Source organism: Crocodylus siamensis, chromosome 13 (assembly GCF_052110815.1).
Source record: "Crocodylus siamensis isolate JL-2025a chromosome 13, ASM5211081v1, whole genome shotgun sequence".
Lineage (NCBI taxonomy): Eukaryota > Metazoa > Chordata > Crocodylia > Crocodylidae > Crocodylus > Crocodylus siamensis.
This window is the reverse complement of record NC_143407.1, coordinates 7,342,862-7,359,194: the sequence shown is the minus strand read 5'-3', so window position 1 is coordinate 7,359,194 and position 16,333 is coordinate 7,342,862. Positions and strand designations below refer to the sequence as shown.

Sequence of the window (16,333 nt, the reverse complement as noted above, 5' to 3'; positions counted from 1 at the left end):
ACAGATGCCACGTGGCACTGTGCAATGCAGTCAGTGCCGAGAGGCGGACACAGAGACCAGCCTGGCAGCTCTCAGGCTAGAGAGGACTGGAGGACTGGGCTTGGGAGGGAAATCTGCCCCTCTTTCAGCAGGAAGCTGGAGAACAGACAGGCCAAGAGCCCCAAAATGCTTCCCTTGGGGCTTCAGAGTACCTTGCTGGGCAAAAAAAAAGGTGGCCCTGAGGGGAACTGGTCAAGGCTCCCCACACACATTGCACTATTGTGGTGATGGGGCACCAGGCGGGGATGCTGAGGGTATTACTTTCCTACCCACCAAAACCAGGGAGAGAACCACCCACCTGAGGCCGACAGTGCAACAAAGCAAGTACAGAAAGGATCCATCCTCCACCCCCACACACCTCAGGCAGCCAAAGGAGGGGTCTTCTCTCTTGGATGGAGAGAGAGAGAACCAGCAGAAAAAGTAAGGCCGCCGAAGACGCCTTTGGGAATGGGAGAGCCTGAAGGACATCGATCACTGCAGCCGCCCTTACTCCCTCGACAGCCTCCCTGCCAAAGCCACCTCACCCACAGCAATTCCATCGGCAGCCCCGCAAGCCCTCGTCTTTCCCCTCCCAAACTGCAGCTGGACGGAGAGCAAGAGAGGTGGAAGTTGTGTCCGAGAGGAGTTGAGGATTGGGGGACCCAGTGTCCTAGGCGTGGAGTGGGTTTTAGGCCACATGCTCCCCGCACTCGCTGCATTGTGACCAGATGGCAGCAGCCTGGTTCCCCCAGGCTTCACATCACCCTACTCAGTCTTACACGCTACCAGGGCTGCGTATTCACCCTCAGCGGTCAGCCACGGACACGACTTGCCACGTTCCAGCAGAGACGTCCCAGACAGAGAAGAAAGGCTGGGTACCCAGAAAGCTCCTTACCTTTCTTCACCTTCTTCTCCTCATCCCCTTCTGCACCCAGCAGAGTGAAGATGATTCCAGTTTGCGAGTTGATGCCCACAGCAGTCACCACCATCCTCCCGGAGCCCTCCATCACATGGGTACCTGGCCAGGGGCACAGAAAGAGTGAGCTATGGGGGGACAATGCTGACACTTCTTCCCTGACTCTCTAAGCATGGGACTAGCCGACTCGGAGGACTGCATTACAGGTCCCATTACTTCTGGATCACCGGTTCAAAGCTAGCCCAGGTCAGCGTCTCAGAGAAAACGACCCACGTCCGGCCTATTCAGTGCCTTGTATTCAGTGACTTCAATGGGTTTCTTTCCAGGTTCCCATAAGACAAGCGTCCTCATCGTGATGACTGACACCATCCTATTCATTTCAGCAGAAACACCACGGAGTGAATGAACCGCTAATTTTCCCCTCAAGAGAGGGGCCTAGCAATCGAGGTGGGCCAGTACATTGGCACCCACTGCCACAGTGGTACGGAAGTCCCTCTGGGGCAAGGCTGGAGCAGGCTGGTAGGATCAAGTTGTCGGGGAACTTTGTTTTGCTGCTTCCCACCCTATGCTGTGCCTGACCCATGGATACACGGAAGATTCAGGCTCCAGGTCTGCTTGATCACCACCTCAACCCACTTGTAGGAGGAGACAGGCTTGCACTTGGCCCACTCCGTGCTGCCTGGACCCCAGACAAACTGAAGAGAGCTCAGGCACCTCCGGCCACCCTCTAGCTCTCAGGATGAGCACGGTTTATTTTATCACCATCATGAAGGTGACACCACATTGCCATTTGAACATTCAGCCCGCTGCACCCCTGTACGGTAAGGGGTTTGGAGACTGGCTGGGTTTCCCAGCTCTCATAGGGCACGTCGGCTGGGCTTACCGGAAAGCAGCATGGGGTCCTTGTCCAGGGACTTCTTGACTTGGTCCGACTCCCCAGTCAAAGAGCTCTCATCAATTTTCAGATCATTGCCTTGAATCAGGATGCCATCAGATGGCAACAAGTCACCTGGGAGAGCAGGGAACAACCACAGGTTACAGCTGGCCCTGGTCTGAGGCTGTTGAGCAGGGATTTCACCCATCCTAGGGAGAGATCCCAGGATTGCAGAGCAGGGCCAAGCTGAGGGAAGAGAGGTGGCACAGTGGAGGATGGCACGAGGAGACTCCAAGCCACCTCACTGATGAATTCCCAGTAGCACAAGGCAACGGAGGCCCCCAGAAGGAGGATGGGATGGCCAATTAGAGCAGAAGCCTTTTATGAGTGCAACTAGAGCTTAACCCCAAGCAAAAGGCATTTGGTGGGCAGTCTCTGCTGAGAGAGTGACTTAATGCAGATAGATGCAATGGGTTAATAAAAACAGAATTAAAAAAAAATTAAAAACTAAGATGTAGAAGAATATGGGAGGGACTTACCTGCAACTCTGACAACCAACACAAGCGGTTAATCGTTTTGGATTAAAACAAAGTATTCAAGTAGTACCAACTTACTGCCAAAGTTTTAAATAAGAGAGTCAGACCACTGACACTGTGGGAGTCACTAAATACCTAGCACCACAATTTGCTAACATTTTGAGAGAATTAACTCCTACAGATATAGAGTTACTTCTCATCAATTATCATGTATTCAGCTAGTTTAAATCAATGATCAGTTTGTTAAAAGGAGTTGAGAAACCAAGGAAAAGCTAGAAAGGCACTTGTTTCTTCCTTCCCGTTTAAAAACTAGAGCTAAGTTCTAATCAAGAATGACATCTACTGGCTCTACAGTTTTAAGACCATGGTGTCTGGAAACAAATACTTGCTTCGTTTAATAAAATGAATTGGGTTTAGCTGTAAAACATGGATTTATAGAACTCTTTCCTTATATACCACACACAGTAACAGCTTGCTTCCTCTTATTCTTTGAGAAACTCTTGAAAGGCTAGTGATGCATTTCAGGATCCACCCAAAACGATGCCGGTTGCAAGTTACGAGCATTAAAAATAGTGCAGCAAAATAAGAAGTTCATCATACCTCATTTTCCAGCATATCTAGAAATGTCAATGTTAAGAATCCAAACAAGCGTGTCAACTACACTCTTGCATAAATAAGTGCACCTATAGATACGGGGTAGCCTCTTGGTTAGAAGTTCCATCCAACTTATTGTAAAGGGTACATTTAGCTGCCAATCAACAGGCTTTTTGATTACTCTCCAATGAGAATTAACCTCATTTTAATCAAGATAACAAAAATAGAACACGTCAAGCAAGATAATATTTGAGGTTTCCTGTTTGCCGATTTAAACCCAGATCATCCCAAAGGGGCTTGGAGTGCAAGCCATGCCATGGGACCTATCTGGCACCAGCCAGCACTGCCACTTGCTTACCGTATTTGATCTGTGCGATGTCCCCCACCACAATCTCAGCCACAGGAATCTGGATCACCTGCCCCTTGCGGATGACCGTGAACTTCTGCTCCTGCTCGATTCGGCTCTGGAGGCCCCGGAACTGCTTCTCTTTGCTCCAGTCATTGAACGCAGTCACCAGCACCACAATGATCACCGAGAACAGGATGGCTGCCCCCTCGATCCAGCCGGCCTGAGACTCCCCCTCGTCCTCCACGCCACCTGACACTTGGCCACACACTGCAGAGGGATGGGATGGCAAGAGAAAGGGAAGGGGGAACATTCAGGCATGCAAGGAAATGCATGTGCATGCTGTACCACACCGGCCTGAAAGGCATACACTCATAGAAGGGCCCTCTGTCCCCTTTCTCTCCAAAGCCCGTCCCCATACCCCCCTCCTGCAAGGATGTACTCATCACCCTTGCAAGCATTTTTGCACAGGTTGGCTTAACGTTTAGACCACTAAGCTGGGGCTTGGGACACCTGGGTTCTAATTTCCAGTTCTGCAAACCCAGCTCTACTGGCGAGTTTGGAAATGAGTCAGCTCCTCTGCGTCCCCAATTTGCTGACGCCGTCGGACACTGAACTCACGGAAACCGCTTACAAAATAAACTCAAGCACACACAATCACTGGGCACCTTTGCAACCTCTAGTCTGTGTCAGAAAACCCCAATTGAATGCTGGGGGAAACAGAGGCACAGAAGGGATAAGCAGCTCACCCACCCACCCCACAGGGGAGAGTCACGTTGGAGCTGGGAGTAGAGATCATGCGAGTAGGCCACCTCTCTGCTGACCAGGCAGGGCCCCTGCAAGATGTTTGAAGTAAGATTCTGCAAAGGCCTCAGAGATCCCTGATGACAGGCACTGGCCTACACAGAGCAGCTCATCAGCTTTCAGGAAGCATATGCACCCTCACGATTGTCACAGTGGACCCAGCATCCTCCCTCTGTGGTACCGTGACAGATATACCAGGAGTTGATCACAGAAAGGGTAAATGCAACACATCACTGTCATGCTATCATGCACCTAGACCCAAATTAAGGTTCAGGGCTCAGGTCTCCCAGGACACCATAATGCCTTTCATTTGCAGCTGCAGTGTCTCCACGCGTGTGTACACACACACACACACACACATGCCCAGTATAATTAAGATAGAAAGAATATTACTCCAATATTTCTCTGCACACAAGACATCAATGGATCTTTGGTAACATGGTGATAAACAGCCTAGCTGTGCCCCAGTAGGCACACTGGTATGTAGGCAGAATACATGCATGAAAAACACAGTGCTCTCTCTTCCCTGAAGCATCAGCTATTGGCTCTGAGGGGCCTGCTCAAGCCCGTTGGAGCCAATGCAATCATGCTCATCGACTTCAATGGGAGTCAGATGAGGCCAAAGAGGCAGGCTATTGACCAGGCAGACTGATGGCCTCTGCAGTCTGAATGGTCTCCAGGGGCCATATTGCAGTCACATCCATGAACACCTCCCTCAGTCAAGCTACCCCCACACTGGGGCTGTGCACAGACCCGAAGAACAAGGCAGGATGATGAGCAGAGGGGCAAGTTGGACCGTCTCTTCGTGCCATCGCCCCGGTGAGATCTTGGCTTTTGTAAAGTCCTGGTCTCTCACCCAGCTCACTCCTTCCCACCCATCAGTCTGCCCTTGTCTTCCTTTCCAGCCCATGGCATCTGCCACAGTCCGGGTGATGCCACCTCATATCCAACTGCATGGTCCAAAGGCACTTGAAAGACCAGTCTTGGATACCTCTATCTATCTAGCACCCGTTAGCACAAACAGCCACCCAGATGCAACAAACAGGAGTTATATCTCCCCCGTCCCTGAGTCGCACTTGTCCCAGGAGGACTGTGGTAGATGGGGATGACAGGACACTACAGCACTGCACAGCAGCTTAGAACAGCATATGAATCCTCCATTGTCCCAAAATGCCAAGTGCATGGGGTAGGTTTAGCTTGGCAGGATGGGAGAGACAAGAACCCAGCCAGGACAGACAGGACAAAGGTTTCTCCATGGAGGCGAATGAAAGTAGGAGCCTTTCCATTAGTCTCAGCTGACTTTGGACCGGGCCCTGCATATTAGGGGCCTCAAATCGCACCCAGCACTGTGCCATCAAAAACTGCACAGTGGGAGGCCAAATGTGCCGAGATGGTGGCACAGCGGCTGTGAGCGGGCGAAGGCAGCCGCGATGCCAGCTGTACAGGCAGGAGCTCAGCTGCGGAAGATTTGTTTACTAGCCGATCAGGTAAAGCATATGTGCGCAGGAGGGGGAGCGCGGGGCCCGCTCCCCCCAGCCGGCACCTGCCAGCAGTGCTCCACGGTCCATCGTGGAGCTGCACCGACTTATGCCCGCTCCCGATTCACGCCTTGGGGAGAGCACAAGGTGGAGACCAGACCCCTTTGATCCAAACACAAGTGATACGAGCTTTAGGAGGCCAAGATGCAGCTGTGATAGGATCAGAGCTGGGGAGGGGGGGCGGCAGCTAATCCAGCCCCTTGCTCAAGGTTGGATCGTCCCTTCCCTACCACAGCTCCTCCATCCTTGCTCGGCACAGCTGAGATGCAAGTTGCTTGGGGAGAACAGGAGGGGATGGTCTTGTCTTTTCCCTCCAGCTTCTCCCCCAGGAGGAGGGAGGCTGCAGGAGACTCACATTCGTTTTCCCCGCCTGGAGGGTGGTAGAAGGACAGGCCCAGGGAAATTATGGCTGCAATTTCCAAGATGATCAGCGTGACGTCCTGAAGCGCCTCCCACACTAACTGCAGGAAAGTCTTGGCCTTCTTGGGAGGAATGAAGTTCTGGCCAAACACCTGCCTCCGCTTCTCCAGGTCCGTGGGGTTTCCAGACAAGCCTGCAGGGGGAAGGGAAGGGAAGGAGGAGGCGTGAGAGAGGAGCATACCCCAGCCACTCCCTCCCTCAAGCCAACGCTTCATCCTCAGGCATCACGGGGCATCTTTATTCTCCATCCCCCTGCCAGCATCATTGACCACAGCATCTCCACACCACCACCAAGATCAGGGTCCCGCAGTGCTGGGGGCTGTACGTACAGTAAGGGAGAGAAAGTGCCAGACTAAAGGAGCTTTCAGTCTAGGTGGACAGAAGGGAAAAGGAGAGGCACAGTGGAAGTGACGTGACCAAGGTCACCCCTGAGTTCTGTGGCAGAGCTGGGAACAGAACCCAGGTGTCCCTGCTTCAAGTGTCCTTCCTCACCCATGAGCCCCTGTTGCCTCTTCACCCATTGCTTTAATGTGTGCTCACTCTTCCTGCTGGGCCTCCACTCAACAGCAGCCAAGGTTATTCAGACCATAGAGGGGACAGGCAGAGGCAAGGATCAACTTCCATACAACAGGCACTGATTTTCCTCAAGGCTGCGCATGCTCTGGGGCCCGGAGACCAGCTGGGACCACGCAGCCACTTCCCCCAAAAGCACATAGCCTGCAGGAAACGTGGGCGCTCCCTCCTGACAGCCCCAGGGAGCACTGAGGTTGGGGCCCAAAGGCAGCAAACAAACAGGGACAGTTGGGAGGCTCTGCTCAGGCTCCCAGCTGCGGGGACACACACCAGCCCAGGAGGACAACACTAGAGAGGAGCAAATTAGATGGGCAATTTGTCCCCTCCCCTACCGCACACTCAGTCACCGCCTCCAAGGAAGCCTCCGCCATGCCAATTAATACTGGTTGGCACTCACCGGCTTGTTTACATGTTGCATCAATTACCCATGAATCTGGCATTTCAGACGAGCGTGCAAATTGGACCCACCTGACTCGGGCTCTTCCCCCTGCTGTGCCCTCTGCACGGTACAGCCCTCTCCAAATTAGGCCCCCAGAAGAAGCCCCAAATCCAGGGCGCACTCAGGTACTGGACCTCTCCCTCCCCATATCACCAGGCTGCATATTTCAGCCGCACCAGAGGAGCTGGGGTTGCTCCCTCCGAGCTCAGCTCTTTGGCAAGGCAAGGCAGGGTGCTGCACACACAGCCATGGCCCACACAGGGCGCTTCAACCCACTGCTAGAGCACAGTCTCAGCGGCAAAGGCACATGCTCACTCTAAAGACTAGGAAGGACAGGCGAGTCCCACAGCAGATGCAGCCTCACATGGATGCAACTTCGCCAGTCAGTCCCCACCCACGTGCTCCGCCACCCCTGGCCTTCATCCACTTTGCCACGTGGACTCTTGGGCTGAGAAGCAACAGGGGGAACGAGATTACAGGCAGCCCTGGCTGCTGCCTTGATGCCCAGATCACTGGAGCTGCTGTCCCTGGCACCCAGGGTCAAGGGCACATGGGCAGGTTGGTGGCAGAGTTCCCTTGCCACCACCTCCTGTGCCACGCTGCCCATCGTACAGCGCCATCACTACCTCTGCTAGCTGCCTCCTGACCACTTGGGCATGTGCCCTCACAGTCCCCTCAGGGAGGCAGGACTAAGCAAAGGGAAACCGAGGCACTGAGCAGAGCAGTGGTTTGGCCAGGAGACCCGGGGCAGAACAAGGGAGCGCGCCCGAACCGTCCTCAGAACCGGCCTGCGCTCAGCCGCCTCTGCCCCATCTCCACGTCTCACAGCACAGGGGATCCCAACCTTCTCCCCAGCATTATCTGCCTTCCAGCCTGAGGTCCTACAAACCCCAGCTCCACCTTAAAACAGTTCAGAGCCCTGCATTTTCCAGCTTAAGGGAGCCCCAGCTGGGCTCCCGCCAGGTCCCAAGATGCACCAGGATGGAGGAGGTCTGCAGAATCCTCTTTGCAAGGATTTGGATGCTTCCCCTTTTGCCATGTGGGCCCTGGCGAGGGCAGCATCACAGGCCCTGGAAGCCTTCCCAGGCCCCTCTTGCAGCTGACGGACTCTCCCCTCTGGCAGGGGTGTCTGTTTGTGTGTGTGTGGGGGGGGGGGGCTGTCCTCAGTTGCACTGGGCTTAGGGATGGAGAGAAGACAAACAAAGTCCTGTCCTTTGCTACCCAGCTGCCGCACCCGCAGGAAGGGGCTGGCGATGGAGAGCAGGGAGTGCCCCACCCTCCAGGCACAGGCACAGGCTGGCGGAGCACGTGGCAGCGGGGCCGGGGAAAGGAAAGCCAGCTGAGTGAAGTCATCCCGGGGTCTCCCTGCAGGGATGTTCCCTGGCAGCCCGGCTGGGAGTGGTCCCTGCCCGAGTCTCCTGCAGGATGGGAAAAAACTAATGGGGTTTGACTCACGGCTGGGTCAGGGCCTAGGGTGCGGGCGGAGAGGATGAGCACATGCACCGGCTGGCTGCGGGGAGGGAGGGAGGGCAGCCAGACGAGACCCGCGGCCTCTTCACACGCTCAACCACGTGCTGCCGGGAGGCTGTGAGCCCTCAGAGCCCCCTCATGTTCCCCCAAATACCCAGTCTGTGCCACACAGCGCAAGATGCCCTGCTCAAAGCATGTGTAAATCGTCCTTCAGCTCCTAGCAGGGGGCACTGGGGACAGCCAATGCCTACACAGGCAGACTAAGAGCAGATAGGGTCACTTCTCTGGGCCAGGCTGCACACCCACTGTGCCGAATGGGACAATCGAGGCACTGCCACGTCGGCCTCACGGCAATACATGGCCTCACGCACCAGCTCTTCTCTCACTGCCCCTGTCTCCCCTCATACTTGGTTCATTGCAGCTACTCTCCTCTCGTGGCACCGGCCTGTGCCCTGCCAGGCAGGGAGCAGGGCTGCCCCCAGGGCCCTCTGCCCATGCCGGAGACTAGAATGAAGCCAGCTCACTGCTGCGCCGGGGCAAAGCGGAGCAAAACTTAGACCACCGACCCCACAAGAGCGACTGGAGTTGGGCACCCCCAGAGCAGGTCAGCAAGCTCCGGGAAACCAGGACAAGATATTTTTTAGGGGCCCCTAAAGGAGACAGGCATCCATTCCTACTGATCTGTCCATCTCCATGTACAGCACCGAGCACAAGAGAGCCCCAGTCTCAGCTGGGGCCTCGAGAACTGAACACAGCGGAAAAGCATTTAACTCCTCGGAGGCTCTCCTAACCCCTGCCAAATCCCTGGACTTGGGCCCGTTACGGTTGGAAGAGAACAAACACAAGGTTCAAAGGGGAGGATGCTATAGAGAGAAGCCCCAAAATGAAGAGCCTGCCGCTGCAGGCACTCGGCAAACGGCAAGTACCTCCTCCGAGGCTGTACCACCCTCAAACATGGGTCCACCACAGGCAGGGGAGGTCACTTCTCCTGGTGGGGAAAAGGAGCTGGAGGCCTTGGAAAGCTAGAGAATAAAAACAAGATGACTTCTGCTAGCAGAAAGGAGGAGCTGAGCTACGCCCCTCCAGCCCCGCACAGCACTGATCCTGGCTGGGTGAACGAAGTGCCTCACAGCAGCAGGTTGGTACCAGAGGCTGGTTCTTCATCCCTCCCCATGTCCTTGCCATGGCTTCCCTCAACCCCTCATAAAGACTTCTCTCCTCCCCTCAGCCTCCACTGCTCCCCTGGCATGCACTTTGGTAGGCAGAGCAGTGGCCTAATCCGGAGAAGCCAAGGGTAGAGTGGGCCCCGACATAACTGGGAGGAGGTGCCCAGCCAGCGCAACCAGCCCTATGCCAAGGGTCCCCAATTACAGGCTCAGCCTCTCAGCTGGGCATCCTCAGGCATCACGAGGCATCTTTATTCTCCATCCCTCCTGCCAGCATCATTGACCACAGCATTTTCACACTGCCACCAAGATAAGGGCCCTGCAGTGCTGGGGACTGTACATACAGACAGAGGGAGAGATGAAAATGGTGACTCTGGAGCCATTACCACAAGCGGGTGAATCCCAGCGGACATACGTCACCCAGGGGAGATGGGGAAGAGAGACAGGTTTTCAAAGCGACTCTCTGAACAAGTCCTTCCTGCTGCACAGCATCTGTCACACACAGCTCCCCACCACCCTCAGCCTCTTGGCCACCACAAAGGGGTCGTGTTCCCAGCAACGTGTGGAAGGTTAATGTCACAGCCATCAGCCTCACGGGACAAAGGAGGAGCTGCTGGGGGTGGGAAAAGGGTGACGGACAGGCCTGGGTGTCAGCAAGAGAACTGCTGCAGATGGCGAAGAGCTGAGCCACCTGTTGTTGCAAGGCAACGTCACCCCATGATAATGAGATCCCTGCTCGTCTCCCCATCTCTCAGGAGCATCACTGGCTGGTGGGCTGTTGTGCCCCTGCCAGGTTGTTTGCCCTGGAAGGGCTGGGCACAAAAGCCAGCTTACAGAGATGGGCACAGCACGAGGCAGCATTTCCAAACCTGGACAGGAAGGAAGAAACTCAAAATGGTTCCCGCTCCTACGTCCCTTGTACTAGAGAAGGGACTGAACTTGGCTGCAGTGGTATCAGGGAGGGACCCGGGCATAGGTTATTGGGCAAAGATGGATAGCTTGACATGCTGTCCTCAGAGCCTGAGTCCTGGCCAGGCCTCGACAGCAATGGAAGGGGCTGAGCTGGACCTTCAACCACTCCTTGAGATAAAACCAAGCTCTCATCAGGAAAGGAGTCATCCTGAGTCACGCTAGGATATGCATGAGCTGGCCTCAGCACAGATGAGAACAAGCTCTCTTGTGAACAATGTCCATCGACACTGCCACCTTCCACCGACAGCATTCACAGGGCCAACAGCAAAACACCAGGGCTGGACTCTAGAGGCGGATGAAGCATCCAAGCAATGACCGGGGTGGGTTCAGCATCCTTGGGGGGCATCTCACTGCGGCCAAAAAACAGCTGGATGCACAGGGAGAAAACAGACCGTGGAGAACAGCTGTATCCGTTTCCAATTTATGGACCGATTTTAGCCTACAAGGACATTCACCTGCCTCAAAACCTCCCCAGGCTCCCCTGCCCCAGCCAGAGACCTTCTGTTACAATGCAGGGATAAAAAAAAGAAAGCAGAAGGTGCAATGTGGGGAAGGAGGGAATCTGGATGTGTCCGTTTCCTGGCAGCCTGAGCTGCTTGGCTGGGATTCAGAAGGACAAAAAGGTGCCCACGGAGGGCTGCTATATTTTATACGTCAATGCTGAAGGTCTCCGAGGACTATTTCTATCAGCATAATAGATTCTGTAATTTCCTCTCATTACTCAGGAGAAAGTTTCCATGCTAATCCTAGGTTCACAGCACAGCTTGGCTAAAGCATCTCAGTCCTGGCCTACGGCTCTCCCTGTCATTCCAGCCCTGGGACGTTCCCCTCTTCCATCCCACCACGGGGCTTAGAAGATGCCGCTTCGCTGTCTGGACAGGAAAGAGCACACAAAAGCCTCTCTGGTTACATTCCTTTGATCCCAGCAGAAATCGGAGGCACAGAGGCTTCCACAAAGGGTGAAAGACAGGAGGAATAAAAGCTGCAGAGAAGATCTGATCCTAGAAACAGTCGGCTCTTCTTACTGCTGTTCAACCTGGCTTCTCATCCGTGCTTAATCACTCCCTGTCCCACGAATACTTGAGGGTGGGCCTGAGCTGTGGAGAACCGTCTGAATTCCCTAGAGGCTCACAGTTTTGCAGCTCAGACCCTCAAGCAGCCCTGTGAACTTTTGGTGGGGGTGGGAAGGAATAAATTAACTGGTAATCTCAAGAAATATTTCAGAGGCTGGTTCCTTTTTTCAAACCGCCTCTAGCATAGCTGAGGGCTCTTTGTACCCCAAATCCATCTTATCCTGTGGCTGGGTGCCAAGTTGATGGATGTTGGGTTGGATTTCCAAAGGGACTCGGCACCCGCAGCTTCTATGGACTTTAGCTGGAAGGAAGAGATGTCATTCTGAGCTCTCAAATACCAAAGTGCCCCCCCCCACCCCGCCCCGCAATATCAGTGGAAATGTTGGCTTCGCTAGTTCTCAGTGAAAAGATTATACTCTTTTCTACGGTGCATCGTTCTATATGCTTCCAGGGTGCACTGGCCTATCCACCCTGGGCTGGCAGGCAAAACTATTTGCAGATCATGGAAGCTAGTAAGTCACCGCACGGGTATGGTCTGGATGAGTCGGGCCCTGTGCAGGCTCCCTCGTGGAATGCATGGAGAACAAGCGACTCTTGGGGACACAACAAAAGTCCCTGGCTTGAGCAAAATTGTTGAGATCAGGCTGGTGCCTGTGGTTTCCTACCCAACTGGATGGAGAGGCCTGCTCACGTCAGGGCCGCCAAGCATGAAAAAAGGCTGTTTCACTGCAGACAACAAAAATCTCAGCTTAGCAAGGCACTAAGGACAGGGTCTGGGTGGGCAGAGAGCAGGGAGCTCACCAAAAGGCATGGGGCCTACTACCTCAGCCCATTGAGCATCACCTCAGACTCACAAGTCTGCACCAGGTGGTGCGAGAGACCACTGGAAATAAACCCAAGTGAGAGCAACCCAAGGGCTGCGTGGGACGGAGGAAGCCTGGGCCTGGGAAAGGAGGGAGAGTCAGCAGACGAGAGGGCTGAGGAGGATTAGGGCAGTCGTTCTGCAGCTGTCCCCCGCCAAGAGCACTCAGGCCAGGGCACAGCATGTGGGGTGCACCCCCCCATCCCAGGCCCCTGCACGTGCGCTCAGTGCTTGGCAAGGGAAACACGTCCCTTTGTGATCTGGATTTGGCATTTCCACCAGGACACCCCCCTCCCTTCTCTAATTACATCCCTATATTGTCTTCCCTCTCCCCCCCCAACCTTCCCATTCCCAGTCACAGCTGTGAAATATGCTAATCCAGCTCTTACACCAGAAAATGAGCGCGCTAATAATAACAGCCGGCAAGTTTTCAAAGCAAAGAAAGAAACCCATGCCCGTTCAGAGCCTCCGCCAGGCTAACACAGCTGCCAGTCCTGCTGCCTACCCCATCCAGGGTCACCGTGCCAATCCAGCCAGTCCACAGCCAACGGGTACTTTAGCAAGGGTTTCTCCTCCCTTCTAGGAATCCTTGCTCAGTCCATTTCACTGGTATTAAAGAGGATTCTTCCACCCTATTCTCATGTAGGACCACCATCCACCCTGAATGCACTGTGGCTGTCCCACCCTGCTACTAGCCTCAGTTGCAGGTCCCACTGCAATCTCTGTGGCTAGGAAGTAAAAAAAGTCATTGCATTGAACCACTGCAACAGCACAGCACCACGAAGCACGAGCCTGCCCTGTGAGACATGCTAGATCAGCAGGAACCCCCAAGGCATCGCTTTCCAAAGCTGTCAGGCCAGCATCAGCAACTCTGTTAACTTTGGGGATGTTTCGGAGCAGCGGTCTGGTTAGCATCGCTGTCAGGGGAGACAGCCTTCCCACACAGAGGTTAGTTTTAGACCTTCTGAGGCCATATTAGGAGTGCAGAGGCTCTGTGTGTACTTGCATGCCTGTCCATCCAACTTAAGAGTTGCCTCTTTTAAACAATCTCCATATGTGCGGTCATCCAGCACACCAACGTCCTTGCAAAGCTAGTCCCAGCACATGTGCAGAACCCAGCTGGAATCAGTGCCCCCCCTCCCAGTGACTAGGCTTGGCTGCTAAGTGCTAAACTACCTTTAAACTCTCCTTCATTGGCATCTCACGCAGTCCTCGTGCACACTGTAAATTACTGAACACACTGGAGCACAAGCCCCAGAGGTGCACTTGGGCAGCACAAATTCCTTTGCAGCTTTTACGCTGCCTGAACTATTCAACTCGTAGCACCTCTGTCTCCGTGGGAGTGGGAGAAGGGAGCTGGGGAAGCAGACAGCGTGCGACCCTGAGGCTTTGTGGCCAATACCCTGGACTGGGACCTGGCAGAGTTGGGATCTATTGCCAAGCAAGTCACGGAATCATAGAAAATGAAGGTGGAAGAGAGCTCAGGAGGTCACATCTAGTCCAACCCCCTGCTCAAAGCAGGACCAGTCCCAAATATATCATCCCAGCCAAGGTTTTGTCTCTCCTGGTTTTAAAAGCCTCCAAGGATGGAGAGTCCACAGTCTATCTGGGTAGCCTGTGCAGCGTTTGACTACCCTCCTAATGAGAAAGCTTTTCCGACTATCTAATCTAAACTTCCCTTGCTGCAACTCGAGACCATCACTCCTTGCTCTGTCATCTGCCACCACTGAGAACGGACTAACTACTCCATCCTCTTTGCAACCCCCCTTCAGGGAGCTGAACCACTCTCCAGGGAGTTCACGCAGGACCAGATCCGTACGAAGTCTGTAGGTACCCAAAATCTTTCCAGACCTGGCCCTTAAACCTCTTGCTTCTGCTCCTCTCCTTTCAAAATACAGGTTCTCTCTCCAGCATTTTGTTAGCCTCGCTGGACTGTAAGCTCCTTTGGCCAGGGGCCATCTCTCGCTAGGTGAGAACAGCCTAGCACAATGCTCTTGGGTTGAGTTACAAAACACCACCGTGAGACAATGACCTGGGACGGGCACTTTTAGCTGCTGATCCCGAGTCTCGTACCAAGAGCATAGGTACCGTGTCTGATCAGCGCTCCCCATCTCGTCTGGCCAGCAGGGAACTGCTTAGGGGAGCTTGGGAGATACTGCTCCCATTTCTCAGCCCCTTACCTTCTACTGGCGAGGTCTTCAGCCTCTTGCAGATGTTCTGCACTCCCCCGTAGGTGTCGTTTATCCTGGCGACGGCCTCGGAGCTCCGGAGCTCCATGAGGTTTCGCAGTTCAACCACGGAACAACCAAAGTCCCCTTCATGGTTGCCTTCGGCAACAGAGTTGCCAGGATGGTGGTCTGCAGAGTTGTTGGTCATCTTGCCAACACGACCAGAGTCAAAGCAGATGCACCCGGAAATTGGAAAAAAAAAAAACCCCAAAAAAGAAAAACCCCAAACAAATGCTGGCTTCTAGGTTTTTACCTCCCTCCCCCGAACGTCCGGCAGGGGACACAGGCAGTCCTTGGCAGCCTCGCTCCGCAGCCCCGTGGAGCTCGGAGGATCACAGCGGAGGTATCGGGGGGCTGGGGAGGGGGAAGCGGCTGCTTCCTTCTACAGCCTCCCAGGTGAAGCCGGTGTGATTAGCCGAGCCCAACTTCTCCAGATAAAGGTGTAAACAGGATGTGCATGTTACCGTGGAAGCAACCTTAGCAACGACCGCTGTGCATCTCCCAGAGGAGGAGGAGGGTTCCCTGGATACCGGCAGCAACGGGAGCTACAAAACAAGAATTTGGAATAAAAATAGTCATTAGCGAGAAGGTCCGAGAGCCTGGCAAGTAGATCCGCGCGCGCCCGGGACAGGGGAAGGTGTTGCAGGGCCGCCTCTCGAGAAACACTGGGATGCAGCAAGGTGGAGGGACCAGCTCTCAAGCTTGGAGCTCATGGGGTCTGATCCCACCTCCGCCTCTCTCCTAGCAGGATGCAGCTGGGATGCTCTCGGCCCGGGTTTTACTCCAGGCCTAGATTTTGTAGCTGCTTCATCGTGCTCAGCGCTAGGATGGAGTTAGAGCCCGAGCTGGTGGAAACAGGTCTAACCACACAGGGGGCTCGGGGCACTGAATAGCCCCACCAACAATGGGAGGAGAGACCCCACAGAAGAAGGGCTGTGCCGGCGAGTCAGGAATAGCACCCAGGTGGCTCTCTGCTCTCTCTGCAGCTGTCTGGCCCAAACCTAAGACCAACAGAAAAAAAAAATCTTTCCATTCATTTGTTTCAAAAATAAATCCTTCCAGTGGAAAAAACAGCTGTTCCTTACACAAACACCTCCCCCTGCAGTGCCGGGGACAGAAACTGGAAGCGAGGCCGACTATAGCTTTGGGTGGAAGTCTGTATCCAGAGAAAGCTGAAATAGTATTAACGATGTTCATTTACTAAGAAACCCGCTGCAGTTTGCAAGTCCTGTCACTGTTTAAATCACTGGGGGGGAGGGGGGTGGCGGTAACATGGGACACGCACGCACGCACACGCACTCTCGCGTGCTTGCTAAGAACAGGCAGCTTTTAAGAAACCGATTGCACGCCTGTGGCTTCTGTGCCTCAGTTTCCCTCATCTGTAACACCATTACTAGTTCAGTCACCTACAGCGGAGCACTGAGACAGCAGAGGAGCAACACAGATCCTATTCAGGGAAGCCTGAAGTGCTGACAAGGGCTTTATTTCAGTCAGCCCCAGCTGT

General features: G+C 54.3%; 1 protein-coding gene across 3 annotated transcripts in view; it reads right to left on the bottom strand.

Annotated features, from left to right (window-relative positions):
- The window catches only part of ATP2B4 (ATPase plasma membrane Ca2+ transporting 4), a 93,239-nt gene that overhangs the window by 42,518 nt on the left and 34,388 nt on the right, over window positions 1-16,333 (bottom strand). For all 3 annotated transcript variants that reach the window (XM_090026278.1, XM_090026281.1, XM_090026280.1), the window contains exons 2-6: window positions 14,782-15,374; window positions 5,982-6,179; window positions 3,297-3,554; window positions 1,818-1,943; window positions 914-1,036 (exon numbers count right to left, since the gene is read on the bottom strand). In XM_090026278.1, the coding sequence (XP_089882404.1) occupies window positions 914-1,036; window positions 1,818-1,943; window positions 3,297-3,554; window positions 5,982-6,179; window positions 14,782-14,977 (901 nt within the window). In that variant the 5' untranslated portion in view covers window positions 14,978-15,374. The remainder of the gene's footprint in view (window positions 1-913; window positions 1,037-1,817; window positions 1,944-3,296; window positions 3,555-5,981; window positions 6,180-14,781; window positions 15,375-16,333) is intronic.